The sequence below is a fragment of the Rana temporaria genome, chromosome 8 (genome assembly GCF_905171775.1).
Source record: "Rana temporaria chromosome 8, aRanTem1.1, whole genome shotgun sequence".
Classification (NCBI taxonomy): domain Eukaryota; kingdom Metazoa; phylum Chordata; class Amphibia; order Anura; family Ranidae; genus Rana; species Rana temporaria.
In genome coordinates this window covers 61586396-61605879 of record NC_053496.1, presented here as the reverse complement: position 1 = coordinate 61605879, position 19484 = coordinate 61586396, and the positions used below count along the sequence as shown (strand labels likewise).

The following is a 19484-nucleotide window of genomic DNA, read 5'->3' as shown; positions in this document are numbered from 1 at the left end:
AGGAGTCCTGCATGGCATTGGTGATCTGCTGATCGCTGGTGCAATGCTGCCAGACTCCAAAAAGTAAATGCACATTTTTGTTACCTGCAAAAAAAGTGATATTTTATATAATAAAATGTTTGTGTGTGTGTGTGTGTGTGTATATATGTATGTATATATATATATGTGTGTGTGTGTGTGTGTGTGTGTGTGTGTGTGTGTGTGTGTGTGTGTGTGTGTGTGTGTGTGTGTGTGTGTGTGTGTGTGTGTAAAAAGTGAAGGTTTGTCAATAAGTAAACATTTTGGTTAATCTGTTTTTTTTTAGGAACTGCTATTCTATGTCCTGTATAATTTTTTGTTTTTTTGCAGAATGTTTCAAATACAGATTGCTAATAAGCCATGGTAGCCATCCAAACAACACTTTAGCATTATTTAAATTGCTGTTTAGCTTGTAATGCTTAACTTGTAATACCAACGGCCACCACCAGATGGCGCCAGCTCACATCTGGTGGTAATAACTTGTAATACCAACGGCTCACCACCAGATGGCACCAGCTCAAAAAAAAAAAAATTTTTTTTATTTTTTTTTTTGCTCCCCTCACTTCCACCCTGCCTGAGGGCCATTTATAACTGGTCCACGGGCCGCAAATGGCCCGTGGGCCGGTACTTTGAGACCACTGTACTAGGGGATATTAACTAAAAACTTGTACACTTAATTTTACTCATTGTTAAATTACATTTGCTGCTCTTCCAGATCACATAGCTTCTATTATCATCTGGCCTCCCTTGTAGTAGTTTCTGGACTGTGCTTGGGCTCCTTGCACATGTTCTCCTCAAGTTGGCAGCAATGCAGCCTTGTCAGCGGATCCAGCTGCTGGTCTGCCAAGTCTTGTATAGTGTTTGAGGCTCTGTAGGGGATTGTATGAGAGGATCTGGCTACTCTAGGTCTTTTATTCACACAAGGGATGTACTTATCGGTGTACATCTTGCTCTTCAGGAGCCCTGGCATTTCTGTCCCTGTTTGCCCTACTTTTATCTTGTGTGATAAAAAAAAATTTACGGTGTGTGTGTGTGTGTGTGTGTGTGTGTGTATATATATATATATATATATATATATATATACAGACGGATTTAGATGTTCGTGTTTTGCCCACCATCCTTAATAAGAAAAACATTAGCAGTTAAAATGGCCATATATAGCTAATCTATTGTATGCAGCACTTTACATATTAAACCTTCACATCAGTCCCTGCCCTCAAGGGTCTTACTATTTTAAAGTCCCTAATTCCCTTTCATACATACTAGGACCAATTTAGACAGGATCCAATTAACCTACCAGCATGTCTTTGGAATTTGGGAGGAAACTGTTGTACCTGGAGGAAACCCACACAGGGAGAACAAACTCCAGGTAGGTAGTTCAGTGGTTGGCATTCAAACAAATGACCCTAGTGCTGCCAGGCGAAAGCACTCAGTGGCTTAGTGCCCAATACCTGAATATGGGCTTCATTAGCATTAATTTCATAGTGTGTTTTTATTTAAGGGGTTTATTTAACCACTTCAGCCCCGGAAGATTTGGCTGCTCATTGACCGGGCAATTTTTTTTGCGATACGGCACTGCGTCTCTAACTGACAAATGCATTGATTACTGTAAAAATGTCACTGGCAGGGAAGGATTAACACTAGGGGGAGATCAAGGGGTTAAATGTGTTATCTGTGTGTTCTAACTGAAGGGGGGGGGTGTAATGGGACTTACTAGGGAAAGAGATTGATTGGTGTTCATTCATTGTATGAACACACGGTCGGTCTTTTCACCCCCACCACCCCCACCGCCCCTTGAAGTAATAGAAGCGGATCGGCGTCTCTCACGACTCGGATCGGCGTCTCTCACGACTCAAACGATGAAATCCCCGATTTCACGACTTTTCTCATCTTTAGTATATAGCAGCCTTGTATTAGTTCCTAGTAAAGCTTGTTGCCATATGTTGCTATAGATGCTGGACATCAATAATACTATCCAGTTACCGCACTGATCCTGAACATCTCAGGCGATGAAGTCTATGAAATGGCACATGTATAGAGGGCAAAAGTTCTTAAAGCGGGAGTTCACCCATTTAAAAAAAAAAAAAAAATCTCCCCTTAGCTTCCTGCTCGTTCGGTCTAGGGGAATCGGCTATTTATATTAAAATATGAGCTGTACTTACCCGTTTTCGAGCTGCATCTTCTTCCGTCGCTTCCGGGTATGGGTCTTCGGGAGCCGGCGTTCCTTCTTGATTGACATTCTTCCGAGAGGCTTCCGACGGTCGCATCCATCGCGTCACTCGTAGCCGAAAGAAGCCGAACGTCGGTGCGGCTCTATACTGCGCCTGCGCACCGACGTTCGGCTTCTTTCGGAAAATCGTGACGCGATGGATGCGACCGTCGGAAGCCTCTCGGAAACCTGTCAATCAAGAAGGAACGCCCATTCCCGAAGCCCATACCCGGAAGTGACGGAGAGGATGCGTCTCGTAAACGGGTAAGTACTGCACATATTTTAAAATAAATAGCCGATTCCCCTAGTAATAACGAGCAGGAATCTAAGGGGGGAAAGTGCCCTCTAAGGGTGAACCCCCGCTTTAAATTACCGACTCCGTTCGTTGTACAGACACCCTTAAGGACCTTCCCTGTGTCTACGGAGTCCATCTGCTGTATTTCTACTTGTCGTGAGCTCACACGTCTGGGAAAACAGGTTGACAATGAACACTATATAGTAGATCACCAGAGATTCAGTAGTGTTTTCAGCGGTGATTCCAGAGCCATATCAGCTGAGTGCATTTGTATCCAGCACTCAATTCTCAGCTCACCACATCCCGCTTGGCTGGGGGATCGTTCTGGTGACGTCAACGGTATGTCACGTAGCTTCTTCTGGACGAGGAGGAGGGAGGCGTACACCTCTACCTTTTTATTCTATCAAGGTGAGACTGTCCCTCCAGGTGGTAGTTTACAAAAAGGTTAATAAAAAAGGGAAAACAAGTTCTTTCTATTCGATCCTGTCTGTAAAATCCAGACGGACGGTGACCCAATTTTCCATCCGTCTGGAGGATCGGATGAAAATTAACAGGCGGTCTGTTTTCATCCTATAAATGCTGACGTCAGGACAGTGGGGCTCTGACAGGTCCATCTCCGTACAGCGAGCGGAGGCGGACTTCTGCGGAACTGATCAGTGGAGTCCATCAGGCGGAAACCCTGTGTGAAAGGACCCTTAGCCCTGGTTCACATTGGTGCGTTTTGACATGTCATATTGGTGGTATTTGCCGGCAATGGCACCGTCCTAATCGGTGCGACGCTGCATTTGTGGCGAGGCACCGATTTCAAAAAGTCGTTTCTGTACTACTTTTTGCGATTTGGGTGAGCGATTTCCATTGTCATCTGTGCAGAAACCCGCACAGATGTGAAATGGTTCCAGTACAGCTGAACTCGCACAGCTTCATTCCCACAGCTCAGTGTGAACCTGGGCTTAAGGGGGGTAATAATGCCTAGGAGGAGATACAAAGGCCATTTTGTCTTGTGATGTACTCCAAGAAAAGGACTTTGCAGGTAAAACAAAAATCTAATTTGTTTTAATGTATCGATACACAATAGAGCTTAGAAATCGATTTGATTTGGACCAGTTGATGAGTGTGTTGGTAACAAAATGGGGCATGCAGCATTTTCTGCTACTTTTTGCATGTGCTCGGTAAATGCAGAATGTATCAAAAACACATATTACCTAACCTTTGCATTTTTCATGACGCGCAGCTGACAGTAAATGCTCCTAGCATCTTTGGAGGGTCTTTATATTGTGCTTTGTTGAGGGTGCTGCTGCTGCAGAGAGTTGGCCTTGTTTAACATGAGAGAGTATTTCATCAATTAACCGGGAACAGTGGGGATGGGGAGGGGGCAACACTAGAGAGCTGCTGTCTGTGTGCTGGAGGTAGACCTCCCCTGAAGAAATAGCCAACATATGGAAACCTTTTCCTGCAGTGTATTTGGTTTCAGATTGTGATTTGTTTGAGCTAGTTAACACCATCAATAACACTGGGAAACGGAGGCCACCAACAGAGCAGGGCTGGCTTTATATTCCGCAACGAGCTCTAATCTCTGAGGAGAACAGTTTCTCAGTGTATACACAGGCACATTTTTCTGCTGAATGTTCGGTTATTTCATTAATGTACTGTAGGCCTTTACCCCCCCCCCCCCTTCTTTCAATTTGTTATCAGCTACATATTCATGCTTGTGGCAATGGTGCTACTACAGATTTTACCTAAGCTAGAAATGTCTTCTATAGCTAAAACATTGCAAAATCCTTATGAGGGATGGCTATTCCACACCGTCCTTTCTTCTTCTTCATCTAAAATGCCAATAGGGCATGTTGATTTACAGTGCCTTGCGAGCGTATTCGGCCCCCTTGAACTTTGCGACCTTTTGCCACATTTCAGGCTTCAAACATAAAGATATAAAACAATTTTTTTTTTTTTTTTTGAAGAATCAACAACAAGTGGGACACAATCATGAAGTGGAACGAAATTTATTGGATATTTCAAACTTTTTTTAACAAAAAAAAAACTGAAAAATTGGGCGTGCAAAATTATTCAGCCCCCTTAAGTTAATACATTGTAGCGCCACCTTTTGCTGCGATTACAGCTGTAAGTCGCTTGGGGTATGTCTCTATCAATTTTGCACATCGAGAGACTGAAATTTTTGCCCATTCCTCCTTGAAAAACAGCTTGAGCTCAGTGAGGTTGGATGGAGAGTGTTTGTGAACAGCAGTTTTCAGTTCTTTCCACAGATTCTCGATTGGCCAAACTGAGCAATCGGGGGAGAAGGAACTTGGTAAGAGAGGTGACCAAGAACTCTGACTGAGCTCCAGAGATCATGTGTGGAAATGCGAAAAAGTTCCAGAAGGACAACCACTGCAGCCCTCTTCTGCTCTGGGTTTAATGGGAGAGTGGCTAGACGGAAGCCTCTTTTGCGGAAAAAAAAAAACAAAACTACTTCGATATTGCACACACTAGGGGACTGTGGGAACAAATATATCACTGGATTGTGAAGGTTTTATTGTTTGCAGGCCCTTTTTGTTATGCCAGTTTAGCAAGGATGGACAAACTAATAGTTCAGAAGCTAGTGAGTTTAATCTCTGAGCCAGTAGGAGCTTGGAAAAGTGATTACAAGTACATTGTTTATGTGGCTCCTGAGATTTGTTTAGAACTGGCTGTCTCTGGTCTTTAGGGGTTGGTTGGATGTGCGCTCTGATCTGACCACCCTTGCAAAATTTGCAGGGCTGTGCCATTCAGACAAGGGGGTTTATTTGCTAAAGGCAAATCCACTTAAATCTGAGGTGCAGATCTGAAATGAGGGGAAGCTCTGCTGATTTTATCATCCAGTCATGTACAAGCAAAAATTATGTTTTTTATTTTACTTGCATGTCCCCCTGAGATGTACAGCGACTGCACTTCAAAGTGCACTTGTAGTGCAAAGTGGATTTGCCTTTAGTTAATCAACCCACAAGGTCTTGTAGCATCAAAGGGGATGAGCAGAAGATGGGTGGCCTTTGCTTAATATAGCAGAAATGGCAACGTGTGTGTGTGTGTTTTTTCCCCGAGACTGAGGCTGAACCAGAGTCGGGTACATGAATTGGTCAGTGCCTGCACTAAAGTCGGTGTTCATAATGCCCTCCTTTCTCGGTAAGCCTTCTCAACCACTGCGTCTGCCATGTTTATAGGCGTAAGGCCAAGGTGTTTTGTACGAAAGCAAGGCGGAGAGACTAGTTCACCATCAGGTCCTCTTAACTTTTGATTGACTGAGCATGGCAGTGGGCAGATCCATAGTTGCTGTTCAGTCCAATAACAGCTTTGGAGTCTGGCCGCTGGTGTGTGCTGTCAATCAGACAAGGCCTAATGGGGAACTATTCTGAGTTCCCCCCCATCAGGCTCTGCCTACCCAACAGGTTCAGGGGCCATGAATTTGAGTTGTGAAGTGGACAGAGCCTGATGGGAGTAGCTTCATATCAGGTCCACCTTTCTTTTTTGACAACCAGTTTTAATTTTGATGTCAAATACCGATTTTAGTTTTAGTTGTATTTTAGTCATCTGAGTTGTTTTAGTAGACTGAAATCTCCAGTGTGAATTTTGTTGCTGAAATGAACACGGTTGACAACAGTTGGCAGAGAGGGCATTCCAAAGCCACTATTGGATTGAATGTCCGATATGGAATCTGCATACTGCCATCTGCTTTCAATCACAGGCAATGCTGATCTGATGTCTCAAATACTATCCTTTTAAGTTCCCCCATCAGGCTCCGACCACGGTCTGTTCTGCGTGACCTGTGCAGTTCATCCTAGCAACCAACAAAGTAAATGTAAAACATATTAATAAAGTAAGGAACCCACCATTGCCCATTATCCAGTTCACCCTGGTAGCCAACTTTGATTTGAATTGCTGCTAGTTTGCTTATGTACAAATTGGCGGTAACTCTTTAAGAGTCTGTCACAGCCATAGTAACAGTCTCTAAAAATTGAGTAATAACTACCTGAATCTGACTCAGGTGATAGTAGCTGTAGCAAAACTGGCACAAGGTTCTCATAATAAATGGGTCATACCACAAGAAAAGTTGATTTTCTTTTAACTTGCCTGTCGCATACTCCCTATTGAAGTCTGCATTTACAAGATTTTCTAGTGGGGATCTGCCGGTTTCTAATTTGCAATTATTTGATTTTATAGATACACAGGAGTCGATGGACCCAGTGGGTTTGGCTTTGAACTCTCCTTCAGACTGAAAAGGGAACCTGAGGAATCTGCACCACCTACATGGCCAGCAGAGCTGATGCAGGGGCTTGCTAGATATGTTTTTCAATCAGGTAAATTAAAAAAAGTAATTGTAGGTATTGCTACTTGGATATAAATATACTGTGTGTGTGTGTGTGTATGTATTCCTCCATCCATCTTTACAATACATTTATTTTTTTTCCTTTTAACTTAAAAGAGAATTCCTTTTTTTTTTTTCTTGCTAGTCATACTTTCCTCGGTGGATGCAGCATCAGACTGATGCTGTATCTGTCCCCCGGCGTCTCGGCACCGAGCCACCGATGGTTTGGTTCTCACTCCTTCCCCGAGCAGAGCGAAGCTGACTGTCAGTCGGCATCGCTTCTGCTCTACTTCTCAATGCTCATTGGAGTGCTGAGCTGTGGAGGGGCAAAGAGAGGCTGTCTCAGCGGCTCGCTGAGACTGCCATTAATCAAGACGGGTGGCGGATTTAGACTTGGAAGTCGGGATGACGCAGTGCCTCGACTGATGGCAGTGACGAGTCCGCTCTCCCCTGAAAACGGGTCACAGGAGGGCAAAATTAATTGCACTCCTGTGCTCCAGAGGAGAAGCCCAGCCTAAAAAGCTTGGGCTGGTCTTCTCCTTTTTAATAGTAAACTGTTTATTTCAATTAAGTGCTTGTAAACTTTAATCTTGTACTTGCACCTACAGGTAAGCCTATATAGGTACTGTAAATACCTCCAAAACGTGCACTGCTTAGGAGATTTTTAATATATGCAGCCGATTACGTCATTGGTGCATGCCCTTTGAAGGGCCGTTCCTTCAGAATCCTGTGCCGTAAATAATGGTTTCCCCGTGCATGCGAGGGAGTGACATAATCGCGGCTCTGGCCAGTCACACAGCCAGTCAGGGTGAAGATGAAAGCAGCATCCATCAGTGACATTGCCTCGCTGAAATGCTTCGTTTTCAGGCAAGTTTTACATTATAGCTTTACCTTGCAGGTCTGAAAAAAATAAAAAAATAAGTGTACCCGTCGCACATATTCACTTCAGGCAGCTATGCTAGTGGCTTACCAGCTTGTCATTATATTACAGGATGTTGACATTGCATAATCCTGCACCAGTGATCTTGTTTCCTGGTGAAAGCATATTGGTGTACTCTACTAAATGCTGCCTTGTTAGAGCAATAGCTAAAATCTCACTGATGATAAACTGACCTGATTTCAGGTGTCTGAGACCTTTTTCTCTATCAGACTTCTACAACATCAAAGTGAAGTGAAGAGCGCCCTTGTTTTATCTTTTATCAAGTAAACAAAATTGTCTAGACCAGGGGTGCCCAACCAGTGGCCCATAGAGCCCTCTGATGTGGCCCACGACCTCCTGCTCTGGGATGGCGGGTTGGCAAGCCCAGATCATGGTTTGCGGAGGGAGCAATTGACTGTGGAGCAGAGCCGCTTAAGCTAATGCTTCCTGTATAGTGCAAACTCCTGTCACAGGTGAAGTAATACCAAATGTACTCTGCCTGAGACGGCAACAGCTGGCGATACCTGAATGAAAGACTGTTATTAAAGGTAAGTTTATTACTAAAATCAGTGTATTTGTGGGCATATCTGTTCTGCAGTGGTTACTGGGCTGCTGCCAAACTGATCCACAGATGAGGTACTGTGCACCTGCGGGTTACCTGCACTACGTCATAGACTTCTGTTATTACCTGCGGGTTTTGTGCGCTTTCAGAAAGTGCAACACTCCTGTAGGATATAATTGAAGTCTATGGCAAAGTGCAGCTAACCCGCAGGAAAGCCACAGGTCCTCTGCACTGCACCCACGGTGCGTGGGTACACCACAGTGCATTAGTGTGAAAGTAGCCTCAGGCTCCTTTCACACAATCGGTCCAACCCAATCAGACCCTCCATTCACCTCCTATTGAGTGGCAGATAATGGACTTGTGTCCAATCTGATCTGCCAAAAAGCAAAACCGAAGGGAATCCATCCCCTTCCATCTGATTGGATCAGAGGGCACATAGAGTAGAGTGGGCTGTGTCGGACCTGTTATCGGCCCGCTCCGCTCATTGTAGCCCGTGACTGGTTACCAAATAACTTAAGTGACCCTCTCTCTTTAAAAAAAGTTGTGCACCCCTGGTCTAGACACTCGTATCCTATGGAGGAAAACGCTGTAAATGCAGCCTTTTACAGTATGTTATGTGCTGCTATTTCCATTGACCACTTACAGCATATAGGAATATCTTCAGTATGAATCCCACGCGTGTATTTAAGGAAGCCTCTAGACAAGAGTTAAACTTTTGGATTTTACTACCATTCTCCATACAGGGATCAGTTGATCCAACCATTGCAGCCCTCAGAGCTTGGATATTATCTGTGTTATGGAATTATACCTCAAATTTTAAGTTCTATTCTTTCTTTTGCAAATCGGCTTTATGTAAAGCCCGCATTCCTAGTCACATCGCATTTGCAATGGACACCAGCTGATTGGCGTTGCCTCCTGATTATTGGAGCAAGCTGGACTCTTCTGGCCCTTTGTTACTTAATAGAATGTGATAACTGTGACTGGGAACTATTGAGAATCTAAGGCCATCCTTTGAGTAGTTAAACTCTTGTTGAGCATGAAAGATCTATGTTCTGTTTCTAATTAATTGTGTCGTAGTGGAGACCATAGCTGCCTGTATTCATGGTGGAAGTATTATAAACTGCAGTCTCTGGTACTTGAGTTTTATTGCCTGGTTAATTAACTGGTCCCATGAAAGGGCTACCTTCTTTGCAACTATTTAGAAATCCACAACTAGAGCATCTGTATATTTGGTGCTCCCAAGCCTCAGACATTTTCTCTCCCTCAACCATAAAACCTTTGGAATGCAACCATTTTTGGCAGAAAAGTTCCGATCGGCCCTTTAAATGTGTGACAAAACATGACCTATGTGTTAGAAGTACTTGATGATAGAGCCAAGAACTGTAGAGCTTTGTTGGAAAAAATAACCGTTTTGACAGTTCTCATTCTCTGATAGCAGCAAGGCTTTATAGCCTAGTGGGTTAGGGACAACACGTCTTCCTCTTAAAACAATGCTAAATAAGGCAGAACAGCTGATTGACTATATAGTAAGAATTGGTGGATATATTTTTGTGATTACCTGTTGTATGACTTATTACAGAGAACACCTTCTGTAGCGGCGATCATGTGTCATGGCACAGTCCACTGGACAACAGTGAGTCTCGTATTCAGCATATGCTTCTGACAGAAGACCCCCAAATGCAGCCAGTACAGACACCTTTTGGTGTTGTATCTTTTTTGCAGGTGAGTGCACTACAGAAATTACTGTCAGATGGTTGATGTGATAAATATGCGCATGCTGCTAAGTGTAAAGTAAATAAGAATATTGTGTAAGACTGGCCATTTGTTCTACAAATTTCTTTAGATTTACCTTCAACTATGTAGTGCAAGTGCCTGCCTAATTGGATACAATTGAAAGTGTTGTTTAGGAGACTGTAAACTGTGTGTTTTTCATTCGGTTGACAGCAAAAATCGGCCAATGACGAAAAAGGGCGGGGTCCACCCGGGTGCTGCCCATTGTGGGAGTGTCACCCTGGTGCACTGCTGATGAAACCTCCCTTCCTCCCCGTGATCTCCATGTGTCGCGGAGCTGAATCGTCCAGTCTGTAGTAACAATGTTTTGCCTCCTGTGATAGACGGCACACTGATCCAATGGCAGGACATTGAATCAGTGTGACGTGTCGCAGGAGTCAGGACATTGTTAGTGCAGCCCGAGCAATTCAAACCTTGCTCTTTGACACACGGAGATCGCTGCTGATGCAGACACTGGTGAGGTTGCTGGGCTCTCTGGTGAGGCTGCATATGATGGTCCCTGGTGAGGCTGCATTTGACAGGCCCTGGTGAGGTTGCTGGGCACAGGTAGGCTGCATAAGACGGGCCCTGGTGAGGCTGCTGGGCACAGGCAGGCTGCATTTGATGGACACTGGTGAGTCTGCATTGATATCTTGTATCATGTCTGCAGTCTCTGACCATCTCCTGTATCATGTCTGCTAGAGGTGCACCGAATGGAAGCTTTGCTAATACTATTAGCAGTGTGTTTAAGTTTAGGAGATTGCAGACATGATGCAAGAGATGTTTGGGGACTGCAGACATGATGCAAGAGATCCAAAATAAAGGGTCACTGCCCCTACCTATAACTGGTCTTCACAGCAAGGAGCACTGGAAGGGCAGACGCATGTCAAAAACAAAGAATTTCTGTGCTCAACTTACCAACCAAATTAACCTGTCTAACAGTATGAGTTAAAAACAGGGGTTTAGTTGCACACATTTGCAAATACACGCGTAAGCTGCAGGCCCCGTCAAGGCTCCCTGTATACTGCAGACCCCAACTCTAGATTTAAACAGTCTCTACAGTGGAAGCACATGTATGCTGATCGATAGGTGGAGGGCAGATGACTTTGATAGCGCCCAACCCTCCTTAAAGGCGCAGGAACACACTAAACACCCAGCACATTGCACAACGGCAGCAAAGGTGTAAGTGCGTTGCCTCCCAAGTCTTCTGCCCTCAATCTATACATTAGCATACATGTGCTTCCACTGTGGAGACTCTTTGAATTTTAGAGTTGGGGCATGCAGCTTGCGCGTGTATTTGCAAATGTGTGCAACTGAACCCCTGTTTTTATTACATGATACAAGAGATGGGTTAGAGACTGCATTTTTCTTGACCTTTCTTGCACTAAAGGTGCCAATAATGGCCAAAAATAAATTCATTTTAATTAAAATTGATGATATTAAAGCGGAGCTCCACCCTAAAGTGGAACTTCCGCTTCGGGAGTCCTCTCTGCGGGTAGTGCATCACTTCTCGCCCATTGTGTTCTGGGAAACACTCGGCTCCCCGAACACAACGGGGACCAGTGAGGACGGCGCATGCGCCGTAGGGAATCAGGCAGTTAAGCCGGAGCGCTTCACTTCCTGATTCCCTCATCGAGGATGGCAGTGGGGGCAGCAGATAGACGATTGCTTGTCTTCTGCTGCAGACGTTGCTGGAGCTCTGCTTTGATTCAAAAGTTTGATATAATACAATTTTATATATAAAAATATTAATATTTTTTAAAAGCTGACGTTTTTGGCCTAGTGCATCCTTCATTTTCACTTTCGGTATCGGTTTCGGCACCAAATTTTCCATTCGGTGCACCCCTATTGTTTAGTTTTGACCTCCATATTTTATGGTTTTTGGTTAATCTAAAGGAAATTTGTACAAGAAGATTGATGATGTAAGGCCAGCCTATGGTCTTGTGCGTACTAGTATTATCAGCACCTGTTAATTGATGCATGTGAGTTTAATTACAAATTACAGGGGCATCGCATACTTGGAATGCAATTATTTCTTACAATTTTGAGTAGGTGCCAATTTTTTTTTCTAGTCCATTTCTTTTTTGGGTGTGTCAGATTTGGCTTTTTGTTTCTCCACTTTTTTTGTCATGCCAATACAAACAAAAGGAATAAACATGAGAATGCCTAAATAGTTGTAATTGCAACAATTTTCTAGGCGAAGTGGTGCATTACCTGACAGAAATTAAGGGGTGCCAATGTTTTTGGCCGTGACTGGATGTCCCTCACTAACCTGTGAGGCAGCTGGATGTGCAGTATGAACTGTATGTAGCTGAGGCTACATGCAGCATACAGCAATGTGTTCCATATTGAGTTGACATTCCTGTCTCATACCCTGAACACAAGGTTTTAAATATGAGACGGGAAGGTCTTGGCTCAAACCCAGAACACGGTATGCTGTATGTAGCCTCAGCTATGTACAGTTCGTACTGCACATCCAGCGGCTTCACAGGTTAGTGAGGGACATGGTTCGTTTGGGCCAGCTTTTCTTTTTTTTTCTTTTTTTTTGTACATGATTAGAGCCAGAGGCTCTTCCCGATTCTCCTCCTGGCCAATGAGGAAGCGGGTCCTGAGACCCAATTGGCCGAGAGGAGAAGCGATCCTATTGGCCGCCGAGAAGGAGGGGGAGAAGACGCAGGTTAAGCCGATGAGGAGGGGACCCTGCGTTTAGCCGATGAGGAGAAATTGAAGGGCACCCACCCCCCATGTTAAGGGCATGCGGCCTGGTATGGCTCAGAAGGGGGGGGGTCGGCGCTCGCTCGTCCCCACTCCTTTCCTGACCGGCCAGACGGCGTGCTTGGATAAGGGTCTGGTATGGATTTCGGGGAGACCTCCATGCCGTTTTTTTGGCCTAGCGGGTTCTACTTACAATCCATACCAGACCCAAGGGCCTGGTATGCTCCTGGAGGGGAACCCAATGCCGTTTTTTTATTTAAAATTTGGAGTGGAGTTCCCCCTCATGATTCATACCAAACACAGTGTCTGGAATAGGCGGGAATCCAAGTCGGATCCCCCGTTCATGCGAAGTCGGATGTATGTCGGCTTTTTCCCTTCCCAGCGAGCCAGCTCGGCGCTGGCTCCCGCGACAGGGCTTGTAGGTGGTCAATCTCGCCGAGAAAAGGACACAATACCGCTGTCACCTACTGTAAGTGCCATGCTTGGATGGGCTGACGATCGAGCGCCAGAAGGGTGGGGGTGCGCTAGGGGGGTTTGGAGGTGGGCAGTTTTGAAGCCCCCAACCCCCCCCCCTCCCCCCAAATGGAGCACCAGTCGCCCCTAGTTGGTTTGATCACAAATGAACGCTCCCTTTTACTGTGTGCTGATTTGGTTTATTCTAAGGGAGTTTGCCTCTGTTGTGATTGGTTAATCCTCATGTGAGAGCTCACCCCTCTAGACTGTTTGTTCTCGTATGAATGCTCACTTCTACAGTGTTTTGATTGGTTAGTTCTCATGTCGGTGCTCACTTCTATAGGGTGGTTACTTTGTTTGCACATGCTGGGGTATGTATAGCCAGTCTTGCTGTTCCTGCATTTCTATAACCTTTTATTTTATTCTTTTAGATAGTTGGTGTTTGCACTGAAGAATTGCATGCAGCTCAGCAATGGAATGGGCAGGGAATACTAGAACTACTTCGAACAGTACCACTGTAAGTAATCTTGTTTTGTAAGTCTGCAGTTAACCGTCAGACGATTATTTTTGTGTGATAATGCTGTTCTAAAGCACACCGTACACATTACCTCCTGACAGTACAATCTCGTTACTAGCAAATATATAGTGTATGTAGATCATCATTGGGCTTTAATAAATCTAATGGAGATTATACTGTCAGATTGTAATGTGTAGGGTGAGATTTAGAAATAATAAAGACAAGAATCTTACTGTGTTTGTTTTTTTTTTTTTTTTTGCCTTTTTGTTTTTTTCCTTTTCTTGCAATGACTTGGACTGTACAGCGCATGCACTGCTGATAAACTGTATCCCTTAAAGAGGAAGTAAACCCTGATGAGGGTTACTTCCTCTTTGTTCCCCTGCAAAGGTAAAGCATAATGGGCTACTATGCATTGCATAGTAGCTCATTATGTGACACCTGCAGGAGAAGCCTGCGATGTCCCCGTCTTCCTAGCGAGCGGCCATTCTTCACCCCTCTTCCTTCCGGGGCCGCAAACTCCGGCTCTGTGAGTGGACAACTTTAATGTAAAATGATTGCGCTAAATTTAAATGGAGAGAAAAGTCGGCATTTGAGTAACCTTTTAATTCTGGAAAAAGTCTTGAGAGCAAAATTGAAACAAATTATCTCCCTGCACATCTTAAGTCATTATATACCAGTATGCACTGCATGCTAGTACATTATGACAGACTTGCCTACAAACAGCCCTCCATTGATGTGCTGTTAGGGCTCTTCTTGGTCTCCGTGCTTCCATCTTCAACTGGTCCTTCTTCCGCATTTCGTATTTTTGCTTGATTGCCTGAGCCGAGGTGACGTCATTCCCATGTATACGCCCAGGAGTCCCATCGCCGTGGCACACATAGCAGGCCGTACATGTGGTCTGAGCTCCACATATGCAGCCCACATCACATTACCTGCTGGCAGGCAGAGGACCATTTATGATTAAAGAGACCTTTATGGTCTTTTCTGTTATAAAGTACTGCCTTTACTACCACTTTATGCTCAGTCTTGCTTTTTGGTGAAGTTAAAATTAATGAAAGGACAGACACTGAGATGGAGCCAGGTGCGCCACTGGGACACCCTAGAAGAGGAGGATCGGGGCTGCTCAAAACCCTTGCATAACATGTTTTGTGTTTTTTACTAAAAACTATTAAAAATCTTTACTAGCTCTTCGAACGTCTCATTTCCTATTCATCAGAGATGGGTGGGATTTTTTTCTGCAAGACGAGCTTGTATTTAGTGAAGGGCCAGGGGTGGGTGTCATTTTTTTACTTTTGGGCCTTAAAGTTTTTTGTTCTTTACGATTTGCTTTTATTATGTATTGTACAAAAAAAACTTTAAAATAACATATTTCTTTACTCAGAGCGGGCGGACCTTGGTTAATAACAGATATGAGAAGAGGGGAGACCATTTTTGAAATTGACCCTCATTTGCAGGTATGTCTAATTATGAAGGTCACAGAAAGATTTTATGGTGGTGTACACTAAAATGTTTACTGCTTTTGTGTGTATGGTGTCACATTCAATGCCGCTGTCGCCGCCATCTTGCTTCACCCTACCTATGCCTTGGAAGCTACCGCGCATGTGTCAGACATTTTAAGCATGCGCGGGTTCCATGGAGAGGTAAGTATACACACGCTCGAGTTTCTCAGCAGAAAAACGCTGCCGAGAATCTCACAACGAGAAAATGCAGAGCAGGTTCTCTATTTTTCTCGTCGAGATTCTGGGCAGTTTTCTTGACGAGAAACCTCAAAGCCTCGTACACACGCTCGGTTTACTCTGCAAGAAACGTATAATTTGAATGTTGCTGACAGGGTTGATTTAATGCACGGTGGATAACTCCACACATATCAGAATCGCATGGTGGTTTCAAGTGATCGTAAATGCCTATTTAAAAAATAAAATAAAATGCTATTCAAGTATGCATTAACTCAAAAAAAGAGCTGATGAAGTTGTATGGTCTGAAATTCATGTCAAGTATCTGTGAATTCTATCTACCCAGCTGAAAGCTTTCTAAAACTGAATCCTCACAATTTTGTTTAAAATGCATTATAGTTTGAATATTGGAGAAAGATTTGTTAATGAAAGTGTCACATGAATCTCTGTATACCAAGCATTTTTATAAATGTGTTGTATATTTTTGTCAATACACAAAATGGTAGCCTTGTTTTTTGTTTTTTATTTAGGGCTCATGCACAAGTGGGCCATAAGGCTTCTAGAGCCAAGACCTGTAGCTTCTGCGCATCAATTAGATGTGTGGTTATGTTCCAGGGGTTGCGTCAAGCACCCATGCATGCTTGCACACAGGTTTTTGCTTAGAATGTGGAAAGTGTGCATTTGGAACATAGGTCTGTGTGCTTTACGTTACCTCCTGTACTGTATACAGCTCCATCTTATAGTTGATGTGCAGCAGCTGTGGGTCTTGGAAGTTTTTATGGGGGCTCTAGATGCTCTACTACCCTCTTATGGCTGTGTGCATACACCCTTCATGTTTTCCAGATTTATTTATCAACTATTGTTTTTATTTTTTATCTCAAATGTGTCATCTGTGGTAAGACTCCCAAAATAGGCATCAAGGAGGCCATGATTTTGAAGCCTCTGATTTTCAAGAATACATTTTACAAAAGTTTTGTTTTTTTTCTTACATTTTTAAGCAGGAGAGGGTCGATAAAGGGATTGAAACGGAAGGGTCGAACCTCAGCGGGGTCAGTGCTAAATGTGCATGGGACGATTTGAGTCGACCACCCGAAGATGAGGAAGACAGTAGGAGTATATGTATTGGAACGCAACCGAGACGGTTATCTGGCAAAGGTCTTGATTTTCTTACAGCCTAATTAATACCAGTGCTTGTTTACTATATATACAACTAATGACATCTAAATAAGGTTTCACAACTGAAAAGTGTCTGCAGAAGATATTACTATGGATGCACATGGCAGCCAGTCAAAATCACCTTTGTAGTGTGGTATGGGACAAATGTTGACTGTGAAAACAATGGCTTCTTTAGACCCCTTCTAAAATGCATTGCTTTTTAAAAATAAAGCTGTGGTGGCTTTTGGACTCCTATTCTCTCCCTCCCCAGTACTACATTCCTATTTGTACTGCGCAAATATCTTTTGGGAGGTGTGAAGAAAAGCTGTAAAGTAATGTTTTCAAAAATGATATGTTTTAATTGCTTATTTTTATCAATTTACAAAATGCAAAGTGAGCGAACAGAAGAAAAATCTATCTAAATCAAACCAATATTTGACAAGACTAACCTTTTGGGTTCAAATCGACATGAATTCTGGCTATACTTGCACACAGTTTTTGAAGGAACTCGGCAGGTAGGCTGTTCCAAACATCTTGGAAAACTGATAACAGACCTTCTGTGGATGTAGGCTGCCTCAAATCCTTCTGTCTATTCATGTCACACTCAATTATGCTGAGATCAGGGCTTTGATCGTTGTTCTTTACACTGAAGAGAGTTCTTAAAGTGGAACTTTAGTCTAGATCGATTTTGCTAGATCACTTCAGGCAGGCAGCTTTTGCAGGTATAGCTATGTAAAATATAAAAAATTAGTGTCTCTACTGTTTAAAAATCCAATAATGCACTATTTTGCCCTGATCTGCACATGCTCAGTTGCTCTAGTTGCACTAATTTGTATAGGCCGATCTACTGAAAGACTTGGGCTCCATTCACACCTAGGCGTATTGTCGCCTGTAGCGTGACGCTATTGCAGCCTGCAATACGCTGGAGGGCTGATTTAACATTGTCTGCTATGGAGATGGTTCACATCTCCACGCCGAATGCCAAAACGCCGTACGCCTGAAGCTCAAAACAAGTCCCGGACCTTTTTTTCAGGCGGCTTTCGGTGTTCGGCATAGCTGACAATGTTGATCACCCCTCCGGCGTATGTTAGGCTTAAAAAACGCCGCGTTTTGTCGCGACAAAACGCTGCAATTTGTCGCAGCAAATCGTGGTAACATACGCCACGTTCAGGTGTGAATGCAGCCTTAAAGCTGAATTAAACCCTCCAATTCCTTACAGACAAGGAAGCTGCTTCTGTTTGTCCTGCAACTGCCATTATGCTGCACCCATGATCAGTTATGACACCACCCATTTAATGGTTTGATGGTTTGAGAACACAAGCAAATGTGACGGTTAGCATTCCCGTAATGTAATTTTCAATGGTTTTAGATACGCTTTATGATTTACTGCTATTCAAGGGCTCTGGGCTTCAGAAAAATGGCAGCCTCCAATAAGAAACGGGAGTAATGCTGGAGGCAATTAATGTGGAATAAATGTTCCTTGCTAAAGAACATTATTTTTATTTAACACATTTTGTTTTCCGCTTTAATGACATTGTAGGTTTGGGGATTATATTTGGGGCCAATCGCATGCCTCCTTGATGGTATGGCTTGATGGATAAGTATCTGCCTGTATTTCTCGTCATTGAGAACACTATTGGTCGGGCAATGTTGAGGACCGTATACTCAGTGGATAGCCAACGAAACATAATGCAGCAGATGAAAGACACATCGTGTTTTCCTTCTTTTGACATCGAAAGATGTCCTGCAGTGCCATCAGCACAGAACTGGCAGAAACCAGTAGGACCCAGGTACACCCATCGACTGTCCGAAGAAGTCTAATCAGAAGTGGTTTTCATGGGAGAATTGCAGCCAAAAAGCCATACTTCCAACGTGGAAACAAGGCTAAGTGACCCAAATATGCACAAAAACATAGAAACCTGGTGTGCAGAAAAATCACAGCCAGTGCTCTGGGCTAAGTCGTCAAAATTTTTAATATTTGGCTGCATCAGGGTCAGTTGGTTCGCAGAAGGGCTTGAGAGTAGAACAATATTGAGTGTCTGCAGATAACAGCGAAGCATGGTAAAGGTTCCTTACAAGTTTGAGGCTGCATTTCTGCAAATAGAGTTGGATATTTGGTAAGCATCAATGGTGTCCTCAATGCTGAGAAATACAGACAAATACTCATCACGCCATACCATTAGTGAGGTGTGATTGGCCCCAAATGTATTATGCAGCAGGACAGCAACCTCAAAAATACATTGTCATTAATAACTATTTTCAGTTTAAAGAAAAACAAGGAGTCCTGGAAGTGATGATTTGGCCCCCCAGAGAGCCCTGATTTAAACATAGTCTGTCTGGGATTACATGAAGAGACAGAAGGATTTGAGGCAGCCTACATCCACAGAAGATCCGTAGTTCGTTCTCAAAGATGTTTGGAACAACCTACCTGCTGAGTTCCTTCAAAAACTGTGTGCAAGTGTTCCTAGAAGAATAGATGCTGGTTTGAAGGATGGTCACACCAAATATTGCCTTAATTAAGATTACAATTTACTGCAGCATTTCTTCACACTTGCCTAAAATGTTTGCACAGTACTGGATATCTTCAATATTTTACGTTATTACAGGTTCTGCTTTTTTTTTATATGCAGCGCTTTACATATACAGTGTATTGTGCATTCACATCAGAGCTTACAATCTATGGTCCCTAATGCACATTTGTACATACACATACTAGGGCCAATTTAGACAGGAGCCAATTACCCTCTCCAACATGTCTTTGGAAAGCGGAAGGGATCTAGATTACCTGTCGTAAACCCACGCAGGCACGGGGAGAACATGCAAACTACAAGCAAGTAGTGTCATGGTTGATGTAAAAGTTAG

The 19484-nt window shown here is 43.6% G+C and overlaps 1 protein-coding gene across 2 annotated transcripts in view; it reads left to right on the top strand.

The window, feature by feature from the left end:
- Nucleotides 1–19484, top strand: part of SUFU (SUFU negative regulator of hedgehog signaling) — a 73957-nt gene that overhangs the window by 18125 nt on the left and 36348 nt on the right. The window contains exons 3-7 of one of the 2 annotated variants that reach the window (XM_040361888.1): nucleotides 6714–6850; nucleotides 9919–10061; nucleotides 13709–13794; nucleotides 15176–15248; nucleotides 16469–16622. In XM_040361888.1, the coding sequence (XP_040217822.1) occupies nucleotides 6714–6850; nucleotides 9919–10061; nucleotides 13709–13794; nucleotides 15176–15248; nucleotides 16469–16622 (593 nt within the window). Of the gene's footprint in view, nucleotides 1–6713; nucleotides 6851–9918; nucleotides 10062–13708; nucleotides 13795–15175; nucleotides 15249–16465; nucleotides 16623–19484 lie in introns of both variants that reach the window. The other variant, XM_040361887.1, reaches the window with a different exon arrangement.